The sequence below is a fragment of the Aethalodelphis obliquidens genome, unplaced genomic scaffold (genome assembly GCF_003676395.1).
Source record: "Aethalodelphis obliquidens isolate GAN/ISIS:26980383/991018 unplaced genomic scaffold, ASM367639v1 scaffold1, whole genome shotgun sequence".
In the NCBI taxonomy this organism is placed as follows: Eukaryota; Metazoa; Chordata; class Mammalia; order Artiodactyla; family Delphinidae; genus Aethalodelphis; species Aethalodelphis obliquidens.
Window position 1 is genome coordinate 107,094,477 of NW_020837945.1, and position 22,884 is coordinate 107,117,360.

A 22,884-nucleotide genomic window follows, 5' to 3' on the forward strand; every position below is an offset into this window, starting at 1 on the left:
TGTATCTTTCCATGGTGCCCGATGCAAAGCCAGATGTTCGTATTTTTCAGAAAACAAATATATTTCCAATGTTAAGTCATATGAAAGCCTCTACTTAAAAGTGCTTCAATGTTCTAAATTATATGTCTGTCTAATTCTTGGGTTTGAATTATTATTATTTATGAGAATTAATAGTAATAACAAATAACCATACAAGTTAAATAACAGCAGTAAGTATGTTAATAAAGAGTATTCAAAACTTTTTACTGGCAAATGAATTCAATCCCTTTCACTATTTTCTGGATTCAGAAAGATTAGAGAATATGGCCACCCTGTGGTATAATGAGATGAGCTGACTTAATGCTCACAGACAAGTGAGCATAGTGCCTTACTGTGTTAAATACAGATTTTGAAATTGAGAATCTGAATCAAATACCCATTCAGTTCTACCTTTAAAATAAACTGATCTTGGTGTAATACTGCAAGTTACTGTTTTATATTTAAGTGACTGAGAACTACTTTCAGGGGGAATAATGATACTCTAACATTTCCTTCATAATTCTAAGAACTTATCTAAGTATTCTGTTTCACAAGCCTCAAAAGAAAACCAGTATTGTCGAATTTTCTTTTGGGAATCAGATATCCAAATATATATCATTATGAGATTAAAATGTAAGGTTATTCAATGACTTGCCAATGATCAAAATGAAAGTATTTCTACTGGATTTTTTTTTTTTAAATAACAAATCTCTAGTTCTTTTCAGGCTCAGAAATTTGGGTGATGATATAAGCTATTTATGAATATTGGTTGAATATTGATTTCCTTTAATTCACTAGTTTTCCTGGAGAGTTACAGATTCACAGTCAATAGGCAAAGAAGTAGAATTGAGTGCACTGGAAGCTGAGATGTTGAATGGGTCCACACGATGTGGTGGCGGTGGTCTCAGATTAGGCATAAGGGAACCGAGTGTGGCGAGGCAATTTCCATCTAACACTAACACACAGCTCTTAGAGGTGGAATACGCCAGGGGCAACGGCACCACTGTGAGCAGTGATTCTCATACTTTAACATGTATATGAACCACCTGAGGGTCTCATTAAAATCTGATTTCATGCAGCAGGTTTGGGTGCGAGCCCTGATATTCTGCATTTCTAACAAGCTCCCAGGAGACACTGATCCTGCTGAAGCACTTTGAGTAGCAAAAATTTAGAGCACTGATACTGTTCTTCCAGTGTAGAAATGAGATGTGTGGCCAAGAGTTGGAGGCCAAGGCTCTGTTGTCAAGTCAGCTGTTAAGCAACTGTAAGAATGGAAAATTATTCAACATTTAAGGGACCTATTATCTCCTTCTGTAAAATTACAGATCTGGACCAGAGGATGTGTCAGGTCCCTTCAGAACTATAAAATTTAAGGACTTTAAGATAATCTTTATTTTTATTTTGGCTGCTATCTTCTGTATTTTCCCTCATAAATGGTAAGCAAAAATCGGAAAGAAGTTTATTGCATTGTATCACTCCCAAAGCTCACCACTGAGTTGTGCTTTGCATTCTTTGAGCCAAGATGATAGCTATTTTTAATGTCCATTTCCACATTCTTCTCTCATAATTCTTAGAACACTATTCAGATTTGTAGTTTGCTTTAAGGAGAATTCTTATGAATACTGAATCTGTGGGTTAGTTATCTGTTGCCCAAATGAAAAAGTAGTTCCTATGATTTCACATTTTCAGAGAAGCTGTAATATTCTTAAATAAAGGGTGATCCTTTAATTGGAACGAATTTCATACACTGCACCCCTGCTAAGTGGCAATGGCTGGTAATGGTTTCAAAGTGCATTTAACAGGGAACAAATTCTTTCCCTTCTCTGAATAGACTTTGAGTCAGCTGCTTCCTGTTTATTCCCATTATCAGCATCTTTATTCAGAATTTCATTAACTCTTGTTTGGACTACTTTACAAATATACCGATTGGTGTTCCACCTCCAGCCTTTTCACTCTATAATTATTCTAATACAGCCCTGCCAGAGCTATGTTCCCAAATTTCAACAAAGTGCATGCCACTTCTAAGTCAAAATCCTGCTATGGGCTCTTATTCAACACCTCCAAGCTCTGGGGTCAACCTACCTTTTTCAGGTTCCCACTACTTCCCTTCACCAAGTATTTTCTACATATCTATGACTCTGTTTATACATGTCCTCTACCTGGTATACCTTCTTCTATAAAACCCTCCTCCATTCTTCAAAACCTATTGTAAATTCCAATTCTTGCTTAAAGTGTTCCCTGATTCTTCCATCAAAAAGTTGAACTCATATAACACCTTGTTTTTGATTCTCTTCCCAACACCTGCTGCCCTATATTATAATCTCTGTATACACTTCCTCACTGCCCTCTATTACACAATTCTTGGGCATCTGTAGTACATCTTAATTACTGTTGTAACTTTCACAGTGCTTTTTCAATTCTCCATATCTGTTGAAGAAATGAGTGAATATATAATATAGCCTAAGTATTAAGGCTATATTATGCGGGTAAGGGGTTTTTAGTACATATTTTACTCACTTAATGGATATAAAGCCTTATACTATATAAATGCTAGAGCAGAGAGAAAACTTTCAATTTTCTGGATCATGGTAAATATTGCCATAGGATAAGTGTGTTTCAGATTCAACTACTGTTAAAATTTTTTATCTGTTAATTCAGAATATACAAAGATGATATAATTTATATTTCAGATTCTAAAGATGCAACACAATTACACTGGCCTTACAATTTATTATTACACAGGGTTAATATTTTCAAAAGAAAAAGTAGAATTTCTTCCTTAAGATACCACAGACACTGCCTTAGGAATGCTTCCATCATTGTCTATCATGGTTTGGGATCATTAAAGGTGCCCTGCGCAAGTTACAGTATACACTAATTATTATCTTAAAACATGAAAGTAAAAAAATCCATAATTACTGTGGGATTTGTGAACTTTGGACACACACCAAATTGATTTCCCGTGCTCAGTAAGACTCAACATGATGGTTCGGAATTTTCAGCTACAGAGAATTAACCCTTTTAGGGTACTAGGTTGATCTATAAGTGCAATATTATAATCATCATAAGAACTTTAAAAGATAAAGCTTGAGAAAACTTGTTGCATAATCAAAAAGAAATTGGCTATAATCTGTAATATTACAAAAACTTTTAGACCAATAGAACATTAAAAGATCTTAGCTAACATAATTTTCAATATTAATTTCTCTTCCAGTCAATTCTATTGCCAGAAAATATAACTTTTAAGTAGTTCTGACTAACTATAGTCATTTAATTCAATAAACTTTTACAAAATAGTGCTTGAGAAATCTGTTAACTACAGAAAAATTCCCCCATCTTTGTCTACCAATCTAAGTTTAAGAAAAGAAACAAACAGTATTATAATTTCCTAAGGAATATTTTCTATGCTATTCTTTTCTTTTGACACCTATAAATTCTTCCACTGAAGTCATGGAAAATGTACGTCTTATAGGGAAATTAAAACTATTAGACTTAATATCCATTATATGCATTTGAGAGCCCTATTTTGCCATAATAGTCACTGGTTTCTTAACATTCCTGATACTCTTTCATGCCAGGAGTTAATCAGTGCAAAAATCAAGGAAAGTTTGAACGTGTTCTTAACCCTCAGGTTACGTACTCTAATGCTATTCTCTTTTCTAAGTGTCTTTCTTCAAAAGATATAAGCACACAACCTAGACTGCTTCAGATGGTCTAGGTTGAAATAAATGTAAATATTGTCTCTATGTTTATCCATGGAATTACCTCTCTGACATACGTGTGGAATATAATACAGCCTGACTGCAGATCATGATTCTATTCTCAGAGTGCCTATTTACCAAATTACTCATTGTAAAGGAAGAGTGTAACAACAAACTGAGAAACCAGGTTTTGCAATGGATGGTCTGTATGTCACTTTTGAAAAGCTTATGGGTGACGTTCTTTACAAATTTAAATATGTTCATAATTTAGAAAAAATGTAGCCCCATGGTTCCTGAAGAGAGAACTGAAATTGCAAGACTGTGGAAAAGCACGTATAATATGACAACAAAGACTGTTGCCCAAAATATTCTCCTGTGCTTTTACTAGACTTTCCACTAGCTTTTGCCATCCACCTTATGAGTATTTGTAATCTGAACATGCAAACACCAGATCAAAAACACTGAGGTCTGGTGGAGTAGTCTCCAGAGTGTGGCATGAGTACTGCTGGCATTATACAAGATAATTTTAGGGGGTATGTTAACAACATTTTGTATTTTAATAGATACATATTTATCTTAAAGTATATTAAACTCATTACTTTATAATTATTCCTCCTCGGGTCAAGCTTCCTTTTTATATAAATTTAAGTTTAAAAATTGAGTGCATTTAAAGAAAATATTAGGTAACCACACTGTCGGTGCTTCTGACAAAAGTCATGATGGAGGTTTGGGACTCTCTGGTAAGCAGAAAAGTGAGGTGGAAAGGTTGGGTTCGGGTAGTAGTGGTTCTGGTTCTAGCTCAGTTACTAACTAGCTGTCCCACCTTAGCCAAGTTAGACTTCTTTGAGCATCTATTCCTTATTTGTAAAGAGACTGTTTCTCTTTCCCTCTAAGAAGCCAGCCGAGGCCGCTTGTACAGCCATGGCCAAGATTAAGGCCTGAGACCTTGGAGGCAAGGAGGAGCTGCTGAAACAACTGGAGGACCTGAAGGTGGCGCTGTCTCAGCAGCGCGTCGCTAAAGTGACAAGAGGCGCGGCTTCTAAACTCTCCAAGGTCCGAGGTGTTAGCAAATCCATCGCCCATGTTCTCACCGTCATCAACCAGGAGAACCTCAGGAAATTATATAAGGGCGAGAAGTATAGACCCCTGGAACTGTGCCATGTGACGCCAGCTGAACAAACCCGAAGGGAACATGAAGGTCAAGAGGCAGCTGCGGAAGGAGCCACACCCACCATGGAAGTGCGCGATCAAGGCCTGAGCATCCAGGCGTCAATAAAACACGAACAAACTGGCAAAAAAAAAAAAAGAGAGAGATTGTTGGGGTTGGCCTCTAAGATCCACTCCAGCACCACCATTAGATGACGTTATGTTCTCCTGTCAAATGCATTATAAGTACGCCAATCTCTGTAAAACAAAAGCAAGCATTGTTAAGACTTTATACACGATGTGCTCACTTAAACTAGTCGGGGAAGTTAGTGGCGCTAATGTGGAATTGTTTGAGGTTAAAACACCCTAGATTAGATCAATCCTTTGAAAGATTGGATATAAACTTGATTTTGATTAGTAACTTTACTTTTTTTGCACATGGAAGGGATTCCAAGTACCTTTGGATTCTCTCATCTATATGGTGGCCAAATAGCAGAGAGTTTTATGTGCCATATTTCACACATGTTAGTATCGTTCTAATCTGGGAGTAAGAAGCCTGGATATCTATGATGCAGTCAGATGAAGGATTTGAGTAAAATCAGTCATGGAAGAGAAATACACTATTATCAGATGGATAAAATGATAAATAAATACTAGCGTAAGGTAAAGAGTTGTGTTTTAAGAAACGGGAGGAACATGAAGCTTTAAGATTACGTAAAATAGCTGGTCTGGTTTCTGGTTTTAATTTTTCACTCTGAAAATAGAAAACATGTTAACAAGATGCCCATTTTCAGGGGTAATACAATTTGAATCCCAAATTAGCACTACGTGCATCTACTAAAGTGTCTTCAATTAGTTCTCTACACAATGGCTCCAGAATACTAGTTAAAACCAAAATCTGACCTGGAATACCAAAAAGCATTCAATGCAGAAAATCTCTACCAAGTAATATTTCCATGGCCAGCCTCCTTGTTATCGAAAATAATCTCTATAGTTTGAGAAATAAACCACTTTTTTCTTGAATTGGAGTTTCTGTCCCTTTTTCTAGAGGTTCCCAGACTGTCTTCCCAAAGATTACCTATCATTACTTCTGACCACACTTAAAAAGAAATTAGATTAACCAGTTAGATTGTGAGGTGAAAAAGAGAAAGTTTTGATTGTGAAGAACTTTGTGAATATTTGAATAAGCATTTTGAAAATTATCAAATTAAGGATTAAGTCCTTTCATTTTCTATTTGGAATACTAATTACATCTATTTAACCTATTCAGTTCAACAAACAAATGAACAAACACCAACAAAACCAATAAAATCTATTATTATTATTTTGTGGAAGTAGATCTGCTTGTAATAGTGCAAAAAAGTAGAAAAGATGCTATGGGTGAAAAATTTTACCTATGATCTCTAAAAGGGCATATTCATAGAGCACATCGAAACACACAATACATAAATATAGAAATTGGCCCTCTGGAATACCAACAACTTCATTATCTGTTGCAGTTTCAAAGGCCTCTTGGAAAATGTGGTTTCACAATTCTTTAGCTTTTCCAACTGTCTTGTTAAAAATATCTGTAAGTATGCATTCTTAATCTGTGGTAGTAATTTGATCCTTTTCATCCTCGTACAGTGAGTTTCTGGACTCTGGGAAAGATGGGCATGCTGTGTGGAGCTGCTCCTGACTTTGGCTCCATCACTGCTGACTCAGTCTCCTCTGCAGAATGACAGCCAGTCTCTGCCGGGTCTCACTGACTGAAGACGTTCGACCCCGGGGAGGGTGTGGCTGGGGGAGGGTGGGCAAACCTGAGCTGCTGACCCTGCTGGGCTGAGTTGAGGCTGGGGAAGCGGTGGGTTTCGACACTCCGTGCAGGCTGGGGATTTTGATTCTCATTTCGGAGTTCAGTCTTGCGAGCCTCTTCTCTCCCTGACTGCTGCTAGCTGCAACAGAGGAGGTTAGGCTGCCCTGGCTGAGGGAGGATGGTGATAGGGGTGAGCGTCCGCCGAGCTTCCTGAGCTCCAGGAGCTGTTCTCTGGCTTGACTCAAAGCCTCCGTCAGTTCAAAGCGTTCTTCACACTCTCTACGCACTGTTTCCTGAAGAAAAGTGTTCTGCAATGAAAAAAAGGAAAGAAAAAGCAGCCCTAGCTTTAAACAGTGTACATATGGATAGTTACTGGCAATATAAATTGAGAACTGAACTGGAAATCAGAGGTCTGTGTTCTTTGACAGGGACAAATAAGTCAAAAATGCAAATGACCTGTAAAGCTGGAAAGAACTTTAAGAGAACATTTGGTTCAACCCTCACAGTTTGCAGAAGAGGAACCAAGAGTCAGGGTCACTCAGATGATAGTGGTGGAGTTGGTGCTAGAACCCAGAATGTCCAATGCCTACTTCAGTGGGGTTTCAACTCCTCTGGGCCTGAGACAGTCTGTCCTGCACATGTGACGTCTGTAGTTAATATCTGTAGTGCAATTAAGTATGTTATTTTATTTATTTATTTATTTTAAACACATTTATTTATTAATTTATTAATTTTTTTGGCTGTGTTGGGTCTTCATTGCTGTGCACGGGCTTTCTCTAGTTTTGGCAAGCGGGGGCTTGCGGAGCATGGGCTCTAGGCACACGGGCTTCATTAGTTGCAGCATGCGGTCTCAGTAGTTGTGGCTCGCAGGCTCTAGAGCACAGGCTCAGTAATTGTGGCACACAGCCTTAGTTGCTCTGCGGCATGTAGGATCTTCCCAGGCCAGGGCTCGAACCTGTGTCTCCTACATTGGCAAGCGGATTCTTAACCACTGTGCCACCAGGGAAGTCCCAAGTATGTTATTTTATAATGAAGGGAAACTGCAGTACGTGACAGATAAAAATTGCTTGAATTATAAAATTGAAAGAATAAAATATATCAGCTCTAGCATTTAGATAATAAAATCAGTAATTTTATGTGATGCTTTCTCAGTAGAACTTAAATATACTGATGATCTGCTCTTTTGTAAGATATATATTGAAATAAAGAACAAAATCTGCTTTGAACTCCACTCAGCAATCATGTATCAAGTTACTAGAAGCTGTAGTGGATACAGTTCCTGCCCTCAAGAAGTTTGCAGCATCGTAAGTTTGAGCAGAGCTGCTTTTTATGTCCCCAACATTGGTTGGAGCCGAGGGTGGAAGCTATGAGGTTTAAGAGAAGGAAGAATTTTTTAATAGCCAGAGCTGTCCAAGGATACTCTGAAGGGTTGAATCTCACTTGACTGGGAGGTTTTGGAGCAAATTTAAGCTTCAAGCATGTGACTAGACTAGAGATCATTGCAACTTCTTCAAATGATGAGACTCTACATTTCTAGTTGAAGAATGATAGCCATCTTTCATCTATGGAATTCATCAAAATTACTTCAAGCCCCGTGGTGAGAATTAGGTCTTGGATCTCCCTAATGTCCTGACATTCATGGCTGCAGGATGTCAAAAAAGAGATTGAAAGTAAACACTTCAAAATGGTATCCAAATAAGTAAACACAATTCAAGAGATTGTGCTGTAGGATTCTTCAGCTGAAAATGACTTTCCATCAGGTTAGCTTGTTTGTAAAAACAGCCAAGGCATTCCCAAGTCTGAGGCTCAGTGGAAAGCATCCTCCTAAGGGCTTACTGACTAATCTGCTGTCAGTGGAACTAAATAACAAAGCATCAGGGAAAGTAGCATCTTCCTGTATTTGAGTTTCTTGTGATTATGGTCAGAACTCCATCCGATTCCAAATTTGGTAATTAAAGTTGCAGAATATGGAGCAATTTCAGATTAACTGTTGTACACTAATATTCTATAAAATCAGCGGCATGTCTGGGTCAAACAAAGCCTCATCATTTACATATATTAGTAATAGACATATGAGCCATATATTCACATTTTTTTTCAAATCATGGGGATTAATTACTTGCTTCCAGTTATTATTATTATTATTATTTTGGAGGAACAGGAGACCAAGGATGGTGTTTGTGGCTTTATCATCTGGTTCTCATTAACTCTTCCTGAAATACTTGTTAAAAAGGCAGGAGAGGGAGGGCTAGAGAAGAGGTTAATAAAGTGCCTTGTTAGGTGTCATCTCATTTCTTGCTCCCAACAATTATATTTGACAAAGAAAGACACTGAAGATCACACTGGTATGTAACTTGCTGAGAGTAACCCAGCTTTGAAATGGTGGGGCCCCTGCCTGCCTCCAGAGCCTGGCTCCAAGTTGCCTAGGCCTAAATTAATTGTCTAATTATATCAAGCATGCAGGGGCCATTTTGTTCCAGAACACTGAAGCAATAAAAACAGTAAGACATCACATCTGGTTTTGCCCAACTTTTCTAAACTTAAACTAAACTTTCTTTTAAAAGGAAAAAGCATCAATGCATTTTGTTCCCCACTAGTAAACAGGCAAAATGTATTGAAGTGATTAGATTTACAGGGCTTTAAATAAGTTAGTATAAAAACTCTCTTGATTAAGAAAGCCATGGGAGGGCTTCCCTGGTGGTGCAGTGGTCGAGAGTCCGCCTGTCGATGCAGGGGACACGGGTTCGTGCCCCGGTTGAGGAAGATCCCACATGCCGCGGAGCGGCTGGGCCCATGAGCCATGGCCGCTGAGCCTGCACGTCTGGAGACTGTGCTCCGCAGCGGGAGAGGCCACAACAGTGAGAGGCCCGCATAACGCAAAAAACAAACAAACAAACAAAAAAAGAAAGCCATGGGAAAGAGTTCACTTTATGTGAATATATAAAAGAAAAACATTATAGAAGTTAACAATGCCGTCAATAAATTGGTGACATGAATAAAAGATACACAAATATGGAAGGATAAAATGATGGGTGATGTGATGACAACGGCTTTCATTAAAAGAAAAATAAAATTCAATCCATTTACTAAAATTAAATTCAGGGACTTCCCTGGTGGCCCAGTGGTTAAGAATCTGCCTGCCAATGCAGGGGACACGGGTTTGAACCCTAGTCCAGGAAGATCTCCCATGTCACATAGCAACTAAGCCCGTGTGCCACAACTACTGAGCCTGTGCTCTAGAGCCCATGAGCCACAACTACTGAGCCCACGTGCCTAGAACCCATGCTCTGCAACAAGAGAAGCTACCGCAATGAGAAGTACTCGCACCGCAACAAAGAGTAGCTAGCCCCTGCTCACCGCAACTAAAGAAAGCCCGCGCGCAGCAACAAAGACCCAACACAGCCATAAATAAATAAATAAATAAATAAATAAATAAATAAATAAATTGAAGTCTCAAAGGAAAGGAGTAGTGCTCTATGGAAAACATCCATAAAGCAAGTCAGTTAAAAGCTATTTTGGGCAAGTGACACTACACTGAAGGAGGAAATGGAAAGGTGGAGCAAACCCAAAGATGTCCCCATAACAAGTACAGTGGGAGCACCCATTCTACCTGTCAACTCCAGATTGAATTTTGGAAGAGATGCTGACCATCTTAGTCTGGGGCCCACTGCTCTGGAACTCATCCTTCTTCAAGGCTATTAGTTTCCAGAACAAAGGACAAATTCTCTCTTTTCTCTTATTCCCCAAACCAGGAGAACCTCTAAACTGAGAACAGGATCCAAAGATAGGACTTCTATTTTTATCTTTGTCATAAACACTATGAAATCTCAGATGAGTCTTACAATATCTGTATATCCTTTGCCACCATTACTTCCTCCTTTAAAATCTGGATTATAACTCAGTTTTGTACAACATGTAGTTCAGATGTTAGAATTTATTTAATCATGGAATAAACAAATGGAAATAGAACACATCCAGTTTAGGGGACTGCTATTTCAGAGGTGGAGTGTGTGTGACAAGGCATGACAAGAGCACACGTGGATGTGGCCAGAGTCAAGGAGACACATTAGTGGAAAATTCCATCATATATGGAAAAGAATCATTCACTCATGGTTAGATCGCTTTCAGCAATTTAGGCAAAATGTTTGTCTTTTGGGGTTGTTGATCTTTTTGTAAGGTTGTGTTGCTGCAGAATTTTAATACGTGTTTTCACTGAACAACACAGGAAAATGTCTAAGATGGAATATGTTCAGTAAGACTGAAAATCATGGGCAAACATGAGTATAATCAGTGAAGCTATAGCATCCTAAATGTTTTAGGTAAAAGTATCTTGGCCATATTTTAGCATGGTAAAATAGTTTTATCACTGGATTGCAACTAGACTGTAAGTCAAAATGGAAAGGGAGGCATGAGTCAGGTAAAGAGGGACAGTGAGTACAAATTCCTGGCAGTGAGAGACCAGGACTGAGGCAGGCAGGAATAAGCAGGATCAGATCAAGGACGACTTTGACAACCTACAAATATTAGAGTTTTAACTTAATTCTGAGGGCCACATGGAGTCATTGAAAGGTTTATTTCAAGCAGGGGGCTGGCATTGTCAAATCTGCAACAAAGGAAGATTGCTTTGCCAGCTCAGTAGAAAGTAGCCCTGAGTGGGGCAGGATGGGAGGCAGGGAGGATAGGAGGCCAGTTTTCATGGAGGAGGTTCCTATCCCGAGGGCCCCTTGGTTAGGGTGGTCTAGGAGAGGGGGAGCTAGCATTCCTGGGTCCTTAACCTCTGCCAATTGGTTGAGAGCATTATCTATAGATATGTCTACAACATTTTCAGATGAAGGCCACTTTGAATGGACTTAAAATATGGCTTAATTGCATTCCCACTGGGAAAGTAAATTTCAAAATGAAAATATAAATTAGCTCACCATCTGTTTGAAATTTCTAATATTAAAAAATGGCCAATTTTCCCCACTCTTTGCAATGTAAGAGTGGTTTATTTTTATTTATTTTTTTTTTGTGATACGCGGGCCTCTTACCGTTGTGGCCTGTCCCGTTGCGGAGCACAGGCTCCGGACGCGCAGGCCCAGCGGCCATGGCTCACGGGCCCAGCCGCTCCGCGGCACGCGGGATCCTCCCGGACCGGGGCACGAACCCATGTCCCCTGCACTGGCAGGCGGACTCTCAACCACTGCGCCACCAGGGAAGCCCAAGAGTGGTTTATTTTTATGTTTGTTTTCATTTTTATCCTTAGAGACAGCTGGATTGGTTTCAATTCCAAAAACAGTGGAAGAAGCAAGAGAAAGCTTTGCTGGGTAACTTGATCATTCTGAAGGTGAGAATTCCATTTGTGATGGCAATCAGCTGTATTTGGCATAATTTGGGGGGAACATGCCAGGAAGGCAAGTCCTCAGTGAAAAAGAAGCACAAATGGGTGCCTTTGTTCATGCTTTATCACACCCAGTTAGGTCTGAACCAGTCATGCGTTGATCAGATTACAGTTTCCACCAACCCAAACTAGATCTATCCTAGGCTGGCCAACTGGGTGGGGAGCTGAGGCGAAAGGAGACTGTGGAAAAGGTGTGGAAACCAGAAAGATGAGTAGGAGTTAGCAAAGGATGTGCCCAAACTTCCATTTAAGGCTTCTGTTCAACGAATCTGATCAGCCCCAAACACTGCAGAAAAACAGTGGAAATGGCCCTTTGGAAAGGCATGAAGGAGAATCTGAATAAATTTCCAGGAAAGAAGCAAAACAGATGTCAGACAGGTGTTCTTAAAATTGTATTTCAGTGCTTGCAAACATAATGGACACTGTGAAGTAACTATGGCAGACTTCAAACCAGAAGTAGAAACAGAGGGCAATACTCCCTTGGACTGATAGGTTTCAAGAGCGGATTTTGAGGATGCAGAGGAAGAGCCCATGAAGACACAGTGTTCAGAATTTACTTTCTAAGTCAGTAAGCCAACTTTAATTGAGACGTAATTAGTATTAATTAACTACAACAAAAAACAATTTCTCTGTATTTTTTCCTCATTCTGTCAAATTTCTGTCATCCATACTCTGCATCAGGGCTGACTCTCCAATACGTGGAAGACAGTCTTGCCTAGATCTGCCTCTCCACGACTGGAGATCCTCAATCTGAGCCCTCTACCCCTGCCAACCAACCCTAGGAACAGCCCCTCCGCACCTACACCCCATCCTCTCCTGTTCCCTGTGGAGCCAGAAGTTAGAGAACCTCCCATTTACCCCTTTACTCTTTGGAAAAGACTCAGATGTTCTCTTTACTCAGGCCCAAATTGAGAGCTACTCATTTTTTAATTTACTAACTTTGGTTTCTCATAAATGGAGTTACCAGAGAAATGTGTAGCATTTTCTCTATATCAAATAAATACAGAAATACAGTAAATGCATATCTTAAAACTAGGCAAATCCCTCTTGCAGAAAAGCTATTTATGTTTTCAAATGTATGTATTCCTAAATTTTAATTAGACCCATCCTTACCAGATGTATTAGTAAACTTTCCTAAATAAATAGGTTTTTTTTTTTTAAAAATAGGCTTTACATTTGGAAAATATTCAGAACACCAAAAAATTTAAAAGTCATCCATAATCCCCCCAATTTTAAAAAGCTATAAGAAGTGAAACCTCTGCCCATCTCTTCTTATCCCCCGGTGGTGACCACTGTAAATAGTTTGGGGAAAATTCTCCCTTCACTTTTTCCTGACATTTCTCTATGTATGTGATCCTATAGAGAAACATATATACTCTCCTTTTTTGTTTTATAAAGAAAAACAGATCCAGGATGCCAAGAGATGGTCAGGTGAACCAACAGAAACAGCAAAAACAGCTGTTGTAAAGAAAGAAAGCAAATACACATCTACAATGCATTAGCCACAATTCTGACATCCAAAAAGCTCAGTAAAGAAAAATGTGTCTAACTTGTAACATTTGGTAATAAAATCTGACTGGACTGATAGCCTTGTTATTTCACTCATGGGGCCATTCCTGTGTTTCACTGCAGAAATATTAATGTCACTGCATGGAAGAGGCTCCTCTAGATCTCCAGGGGCATGTGCATTTTGTTAACTTTCTAAAATTCAAAGTTGAATTCCAAAACCTATCTGAAATCAAAGTTCTTATACAGGAGATTGTGAGCCTAAGTTGCATGCTCCTTTCCTTAGACACTTTCTTTCCTTACAGTCCTTGTTAGTCTCCTCTTTTCCTCCTACCTCACTAGCTATCCCCTCTCTGTCACCATGGCCTAGTCTCCTCCTCCTCCCAGCCTCTCAGAGTTGGAGAGTTCTCCACCCTCTTCTTTGTTACCTCGTGCCCTGGGTGATCTCATTCAGCCCCAAGGCATAAGTACAGCTACACGTGGATGTCTCCGAAATCAGCATTTCTAGTCAGCCTTCCCCTGAACATACCGCCCATTCAACACCTCCATTTGGATATCTAACATACATATTAAGGTTAACATGTCCCAAATCAAATTCTTGACATTCCTCCCCAGTTGTATTCCTTGACCAGTGTTTCCCATCTCAGTAAATGGCACTTTCACTCTCAGTTGTTGAGATTCCAAACTCTGGAGTTATCCTTGATCCTTCCTAGTCTTTCATATCATCCAACCCATCTCCAACTTCTGTTGCCTCCATCTAGGAAATATAAACCAAATCTGGCCACTTGTCACCTCCTTTACCACGATGGCCATCAATGCTTTTCTAGACCTTTTCAAGGACCTTGTAATAGGTCTTTCTGCTTTCATTTTTGCCTCCCCCCGCCACCTTGCAACCTATTTTCCACAAAGCAGTCAGAGTTATTCTCTAAAAATAAGTCAGATCATGTCACTCACTTGTTCAAAATTCCCAGGTAGCTTTTCATCACACTTAGAAAAAAATCCAAAGTCTTTACTGCCTTCAAAGACTCCACATGAATTGGCCCCTCCAACCTTGCTTTCTACCACATCCTCCTTGCTTACTAAGCACCAGGAATGCTTGCTGACTTCCTTGTGGTTTCTTGAAGGTTCCCAGGATGTTCCTAGCCACAGGGCCTTTATACTTCCTGTTCGCTCTGCCTGGAATGTTCTTTTCCTCACTTCAGGTCTGCTTGAATATTATCTCTTCACAGAGTCCTCTCCCTCAGAAAGTATGCCTTTACCCAAATTAATACTTCATCTTAGCATCTATTAAAAAACAACTATTGGGGCTTCCCTGGTGGTGCAGTGGTTGAGAGTCCGCCTGCCGATGCAAGGGACACGGGTTCATGCCCCAGTCCGGGAAGATACCACATGCCGCGGAGCGGCTGTCCCCATGAGCCATGGCCTCTGAGCCTACGCGTCCGGAGCCTGTGCTCCGCAATGGGAGAGGCCACAACAGTGAGAGGCCCGTGTACCACAAAAACAAAAAAACAACTATTTACATGTTAAATGAGTGCATAAACAACTGCATTAGACCTATAATGAAAAAGGATATATATGTATATTATATATATATACATATATATATGTATATATATATATAAAACTGAATCACTTTGCTGTACACCAGAAACTAACACAACATTGTAAATCAACTCTACTTCAATAAAAAAGTAAGATTAAAAAAAACAAAAACAGTCACATTAGGCACACAGATGTATACCCAAGCTTGCCTCTGGGATTCTGTGGGTTCATGCAGGAGCTCTCCTTTTGTTCAGACTTGAAGAATAAACAGAAGTGTGTCAGGCACCTGTTACTGAAATTTAAGCTAGAATCTGCTTTGTCTTAATTTCTAAATTTCTCATAATCTTAAAAAATATCTCATTAAGCTTCGTATTCTGTTGTTTATTTGCTTTACTTATAACTTTCCTGGGTTTTCTTCTATAATCTTGTCCTTTATCCTTTCCTCTGCTGCCCTCTCTATCAGGTCCTCTTTATAATTGACTCCTTTCCATTATTTTAAATTATTTTTTAAAATTAAGGTAATATATTATGCATAGTTAAGAATTAAAATACTATAAAATTATAATGAAATAAAGTATTCCTTCACACTTACAAGTTCTGCCTCCCAGGAACAACCATTTTCAGGTTTTTAAGCTGTTTCTTATGATATTTGTCTCCACAGTCCTAAATAATATCATTATACAGCTATCTCATAGTTTTCAGTTTTGAAGTCGTTATCTACTGATTTCATAGAATGAAAGACAAGGATTTAACTTCCTATTTCAACTCGTAACAGTTGTTTCTCTTCCCCCCATTAGGAGATGTTTCTGCTCCTTTGGGAGAAGCTTCTATCACAATTTTATTGGAAAATCTTCCCAATTTCTATAGCAATTTTCAGTCAAATCTATATTACACCTTATATGATTATAGTATATAAATATTATGTACATCTTAGCCATGCAGTGTACTATGATTACATTTTCTTTCTTGCAAAGTTTCCTTCTAGAGTTTATTATTATCCCGTTACTTATCTGCTTAATTTTCTAGGTGTTGATAACTAATTTTTCACCAAACCTACTTACAGACATGTAAATATCCTCTCAACATGTTCAAGCACTCCATGTAATCTATCAGTTCTCTTTTTTATCAGAGACATACTTCTAAAAACCCTCCATTCTTCTGCAGAACTCAACCTGGCTATTCTCTAAATCTGGTGCACTGCTGTCATCCTTGGATTTCTTCCCACCATCATCCTGGGGAATGCCTCTACCTCTCTCCTGTGCTGGAACGCTCATTTCCTGATTCCTGTGTCTTCTCCCTTCTTAGTTTACTCCCTCTTTGTGGTGTCGTATATCTTCTAACAGCTTCCTGAGAAAGGCTGCAAAGGAAGTACCGTTTTTGAGAACTTTAATGTCTGAAAATATCCTTGACACTTGCATTTAATTGATGATTTAGCAGGATATAGAATCCTAGGTTGGAAAAAATTTTCCTTCAGAATTTGGAAGCCATTGGCTTCTAGTTTCTACTGCTGTTGTAAAGATGCCATTTTGATTTCTAATCCTTTTTAAGTGACCCCTCTTTTTTTCCTGAATGCTTTTAAGTACTTACGTTTGTCCTTAAGGTAATGACATTTCATGATGTGTTTGCTTTGCCATCCATCATACTGAGTGGACCCTTTTAATATAGAAATGCCCTTCAGTACTTCGAAAAATTATTGGATTAGTTCCTGGATAGTTTTCTCCCTTTCATTTTCTCTGTTCTCTCTTTCTGGAACTCCTATTAATGAGGTATTAGACATCCTGGCTTGATCTTCTAATTTTCTTTTCTTCTCTCCATCTCTTTGCCTTTTCCTTCTACTTTCTGGGTAATTTCTTCATCTTTATCATCTAAGCCAAATATTAAATTTTTTATTTCAGTTCTTGTATTTTAATACTCATTCCTGTTCTTTTTTTTTTTTTAATAGCCTCTGTTCATGTTTCATGGATACAATATCTTCTCTTTTCTCTCTAAGGATATTAATTGTGCTCTTTTTTGAAGCTCACTTTTGCTTCCCACATTGTTTTGTATCTGTCTCCTATGAGTTCTTTTTTTGCTTATTTGTTTGATCCTGACTTCTGCCTTTCATGTTAGAGGTGCTCCTCAAATGGTTGGGGATTCTTGGCTTTTTGGGCTTAAAAACGAGTCTTCAAAATGTTACTGGAAGCTCTGTGTGCCTGCATAAGGGCTTATTTACCAGTATATGTCTCAGTAGGTAGATTGGACATGGATATAACTTTTACTTAAGAATATACAAACAGCTCACACAGCTCAATATCAGAAAAACAAACAACCCAATCAAAAAATGGGTGGAAGACCTAAACAGACATTTCTCCAAAGAAGACATACAGATGGCCAAGAGGCACATGAAAAGATGCTCAACATCACTAATTATTAAAGAAATGCAAATTAAAACTACAATGAGGTATCACCTCACACTGGTCAGAATGTGCATCATCAAAAAATCTACAAACAATAAATGCTGGAGAGGGTGTGGAGAATAGGGACCCCTCTTGCACTGTTGGTGGGAATGTAAATTGATACAACCACTATTGAGAACAGTATGGAGGTTCCTTTAAAAACTAAAAATAGAACTACCATATGACCCAGCAATCTCACTTCTGGGCATATACCCAGAGAAAACCATAATTCAAAAAGACGCATGCACCCCAATGTTCATTGCAGCACTATTTACAATAGCCAGGACATAGAAGCAACCTAAATGTCCATCAACAGAGGAATAGATAAGGAAGATATGGTGTATGTATACAATGGAATATTACTCAGCCATTAAAAGGAATGAAATTGGGTCATTTGTAGAGATGTGGATGGACCTAGAGACTGTCGTATGGAGTGAAGTATGTCAGAAAGAGAAAAACAAATATTGTATATTAATGCATATTATGTGGAATCTAGAAAAATGGTACAGATGACCTTATTTGCAAAACAGAAATAAAGACACAGATGTAGAGAACAAACGTATGGATGCCAAGGGGGATGGTGGGGTGGGATGAATTGGGAGATGGGGATTGACATATATACACTATTGATACTATGTATAAAATAGATAACTAATGAGAACATACTGTATAGCACAGGGAACCCTACTCAGTGCTCTGTGGTGACCTACTAAATGGGAAGGAAATCCGAAAAAGAGGGAATATATGTATACGTATAGCTGATTCACTTTGCTGTACAGTAGAAACTAACATAACATTGAAAAGCAACTATACTCCAATAAAAAAAAAAAACCTTTTAATTAAAAGACCCCAATTGTCAGTATCCAGAGGTCTTTTCTTTTGAGCTAGCTCATTTTGCCACAGAAGGCTCCTCTAATTTCCTGGATATTGATAGATAAGCCTGGTTGTCTGTGTTTTGGGAAGTGAGTGGGTTTTAGGGACTGGGAGGTCTCACCCTATAATACACAGACCTTCAGTCCAGCTCTTGCCTTATCCCATATTCTGCTGTTGTGTATCCTCAAGACCAAAGCCTCTTGCATTCAGTTTTTCTAGAGTGTAAACCTTTGGTATACTGCCAGGATCGTAGGTGGGGGCCGTTTGGGGGTTAGAGAGGGCATCTAAGCATCTATTTGCTCCTTTTACAATAATTCAAACAGCCCTGTTTTCAGATCCACTCTTCTCTCCCTCTTTCAGAGGTATCTGGTGTCCTCAATTCCTGAGCCTTTCCAGTGTCATGTCACGTGATTGGGTTTGCTCCTTTTAGGATTCCGCATACTCCCACACTCTCCACAGGTATTAGGTTTCAATAGCCGTAGCCTGCTGATTACCTCTCATCCATACCTTACTTTCCATTTTCCAAAATTTAGTCAACGTCTTTTTCATCTAGTGTCACCTCCTTTCTTGTTCTTTTCTCCTTATGGATTTATTCACTTTTTATTAACTTACTGTCATTTTAGTGGTGTTTGGCATGGAAGCAGAGATAAACATATGCATTCAATTCTCCATGTTTAACCAAGAGCAATCCCTCCTATTTTTGAATCTTCCATTTTCATCAAATAGCTGCAGGAAGTAGTAGAATTTAAAACTTCTGCCCCTTATGTTTTCCTTATCTATAATTTTAAGACAACAAAAATATTGAACTCTCTGTACTGGCTTTCCTTTGATAGCTGTACATGAACTGGTTTTTCAGATTTACCACGTTCCTCCTCTGGATCACAAGGCCCCTAACATCGGGGCCACACTGTCTTGATAGGACTCATACAGAGCTAGTAGGAAGGAAAACTGGCAGCAAGAAGCATGTGATCTATTTTAACCTGACTTTAAATGATAATGTCCTATTCTCTAACATATTATGTTTCTTTTCTGACTTGCTACTTTTTTTTTTTAATGTTCCAATTTTCATGTCTGTGTCTTCGCCCTATATAGAATTTCAGGAGCCCCCTTTTCACATTTACGTTTCCCATACAGTTTTACTTCCCATTTTCTTTCTTCTTATTGACCTGCACCTTTTGTCGCCTCACCTTCTTGACCCTTGTCTCTGTGGCAGCTCTCCACTAATCCCTGCTCCATGCAGGAATGTCCATTTTGCCCTTTAGAGGCTATGGCTTTCCTCCTATCCTTGAGAACTTTCTTTATACAATTAAAAACAAAGTTCTATCTATTCTCTGGCCTCTTGAATGAGAGCAGGGCTTTCCTCCCCTTAATTAGCTTCCTTATTAGACAATTGATTTATCTTCTTTTTAATGGGAATTTGTTCTCCACTTAAATGAAGCTTTTTTTTTTCTCCAGAACCTGAGACATTTCAAGTGTCTGGAATGCATGGTCACAAAAAAGTAGCGCTTTTCACTTTACCTGTTAACAACCTTGATTCTTTCTGGCTCATAACTCCTATCACTTTTATTAGCTCATTTCCTATTTTTATAAGAATATTCTGGACTTTAGCATTCTTAACCAGAGAAGCAGCCTTAATTATTTACTCTTACAGTTCAGTTGTAATGATTTAACTTCTAATGGAAAGTCTGCCCTCAGGCACGTCCTTAGGTAACTACTTCTGTGCTGATCTCTTTCTATTCCCCAATAATGATCCATGATCATTTAAATACCAACTCAGTGTCTTGTATCTTTCAAAAGTCCACATTTAAAAAAATAAAACTTTATCTCTAAGTGGCTTCCTTTTACAACAAGCAGGAAGAACTCCAAATGTAGCTCCTTTTGTGTGAAAAAGATATTTGCTCTCCACTTTTAGCCTAGCTTTTCTTGCCAAAATTATCTCCAGAGGCCCTGAGATTGGCAGCCTCTAAAATGGCTCCCAGTTATCCCAGCCCTCCTGCTGCTCACAGCCTTGTGCGATCCCTTTGTGTTGAGTGTGGGCTGGACTTGTTGTTTCATCTCTAATGAATAGAATGCAGCAAAAGCAGTGGGATGCCACTTCTGAGATTAGGTTACAAAAAGACTGTGGCTTCTAGCTTGGGCACCTTCTCTTGCATGCTCTCATTCTCACTCGCTTGTTTTGAGTGAAGCTAGCTGCCACGTTGTAGGCTCTTCTTTGGAGAGGTTCATGTTGGAAGGAACTGAGTGGGGACCTCTGACCAACAGCCAGCATTGAACTGAGGCTCTCAGCCCAACAGCCTTGAGGAAATAAATCCGGCTGACAACTACATAAGTAAGCTTGGAAGCCAGCGCTCCCCCAGTTGAGCCTTTAGATGAGACTGCAGCCCCTGACACCCTAACACCAACCTCATGAGAGGCCTTGAGCCAGAGGCATCCAGCTAAGCCCCACATTCAGATCCCTGACACTCAGAAACTATGAGATAATAAATGTTGTTTGAAGTACTGATTTTGATGACAATTTGTTATGCAACAATAGAAAACTAATGCAAGTCCTTATGGCCAATTTTTTAGCTTTTAGTCTGTGCTTTTTATATGAGAAGTTTCTTTTTAGGCCATTCTTTCCTCTGGATGTCAGTTTAATTGCTCACATAATATTTTCTGTAAATTCCTCTTTGAAAGCAGGAATGGCAGTTGCCAGTCTTGTTCATAATTGCCTATTGATGACTAGCACAGTGCCTGGCACTTGAATAGTTGCCTATTATATATTTACTGGATTTGACCCTTCAGTCTTTTTCTACATGTCCTAGTTTATAAGTTACTCGTCACTTTCCATATTGCCATTTCTTTTGGGGATTTAGGAGTTAGAAAACCTGCTGGTCTAGTAACTTTGAGTTTTTTCTCCTTTAATCTGCTGTCCCTCCTCCTCTTGAACTTCAACACTGCTGTCTCATTTGAAGCATCACCTCTCTCCTTCTCCAGCAGAGCTGAATCCATGTGTGCTCGCTCTTGCCACTCCTGCCTGGACTGGTGGAGCAGCTCCCTTTTTCAAGGGAGGCTGTGCTGCTGTGTTCCAACAGGAGACACTCAATCACGTAACACCCTAACCATCTGGTGGAGTAAGCACTAGTGTGTTTGTTGTTATTCTAAAAGTGAGAGAGAGAGAGAGACAGCGTGTGTGTGTGTGTGTGTGTGTGTGTGTGTGTGTGTGTGTCCTGGAGATGTTGAGTGCCAAGCCTGAGGTCACTTTGAAATTTGGAAGCAGAATAATTAGAATTTTGGTATCCTAAAAGAGGAAGTATAGAGATTCATGGAAATGAAGTTTGGTGAGTCAAATCTTGGAGATTCATATTTGAATCTTCGCTCCACCATGCTGTGTGAGCTTACAAATTATTCAAATATCTTGAGTCAGTTCCTCATCTGTAACATGGAAATAATTCCTACTCTATAGGGTTTTAGGCATTATTCTTGATCCAGTATTCTGTTAATTCTACATTTTAACTTAAAATTTTTTTGCAATAGGTTCACTTCATAATTATAATGATAGCATAAACTTTTAATTTGGGTTGATAATTTAAATACAGGAAGAAAACATGGTATGTTTGTTAACGATCAATATTACTACTAGCACTTTCCTTTTATTCTTTTATTAAGATGCCAATAAAACCCCCCCAAAATTACTCATCACTAACATTCAGAATCTTCCTCCATTTGCCTTTATTTGCTATACTGTCATAAATGGGATCAAATATTCTAATGTGACAATATTCTAATTCTTGGCTATTGGAAAATTGCCCCACTGTCTTAATAAGTTTGGGCTGCTATAACAAAATACAAGAGGCTGTGTGGTTCAAACAACAAACATTATTTCTCACAGTTTGGGAGGCTGGGAAGTTCAAGAACAAGGTGCCAGCAGATTTGGTGTCTGGTGAGGGCTCGCTTCCTGATTCAAGATGGCCATCCTCTTGCTGTGTCTTCACATGGTGGAAGGGGCGAGGAGGTTTTCTTTCATAAGGGCACTAACCCCATTCAGGAAATTAGTTCATCTCTCAAGATGTAATCACCTCCCACAGACCCACCTCCACATATTATCACACTGGGGATTAGGTTTCAACATATGAATGTGGGGGGACACACACACATTCATTCCATAGCATCCACCATTTCTAAACTGTTCAGCAGTTCAGAAATAAGATTTTCTTAGGAAAAAAATTTCAAATCGAAATAAGTCTACTCCGGTTTAAATAAAAACACTGCTGAAATAATCATGCATACATAGGAAAGAAGACCACTACATGTAAATTATCTTATAACTTTAGATTGACAGAAAAATAAAACCCTAAAGAACAATTGTTTTTAAAATATAAATATTATATTTTATTATATATAAAATATATATAATATTTTATATATTATATATATATAAAATATTATATAATATATGTAATATATAATATTATTATATATTAATTATATATAATTAATTAATATATT

General features: G+C 38.7%; 1 protein-coding gene and 1 pseudogene across 4 annotated transcripts in view; one reads left to right on the forward strand and one right to left on the reverse strand.

The window, feature by feature from the left end:
* Window positions 1–4,640: 4,640 nt before the first annotated feature.
* Window positions 4,641–4,977, forward strand: LOC113623839 (60S ribosomal protein L35-like; annotated as a pseudogene).
* Window positions 4,978–6,166: 1,189 nt separating this feature from the next.
* LEKR1 (leucine, glutamate and lysine rich 1) overlaps window positions 6,167–22,884 on the reverse strand; it is a 276,896-nt gene continuing 260,178 nt past the window's right edge. For all 4 annotated transcript variants that reach the window (XM_027113337.1, XM_027113346.1, XM_027113353.1 and 1 more), the window contains one exon: window positions 6,167–6,968. In XM_027113337.1, coding sequence (XP_026969138.1) covers window positions 6,555–6,968 — 414 coding nt within the window. In that variant the 3' untranslated portion in view covers window positions 6,167–6,554. The remainder of the gene's footprint in view (window positions 6,969–22,884) is intronic.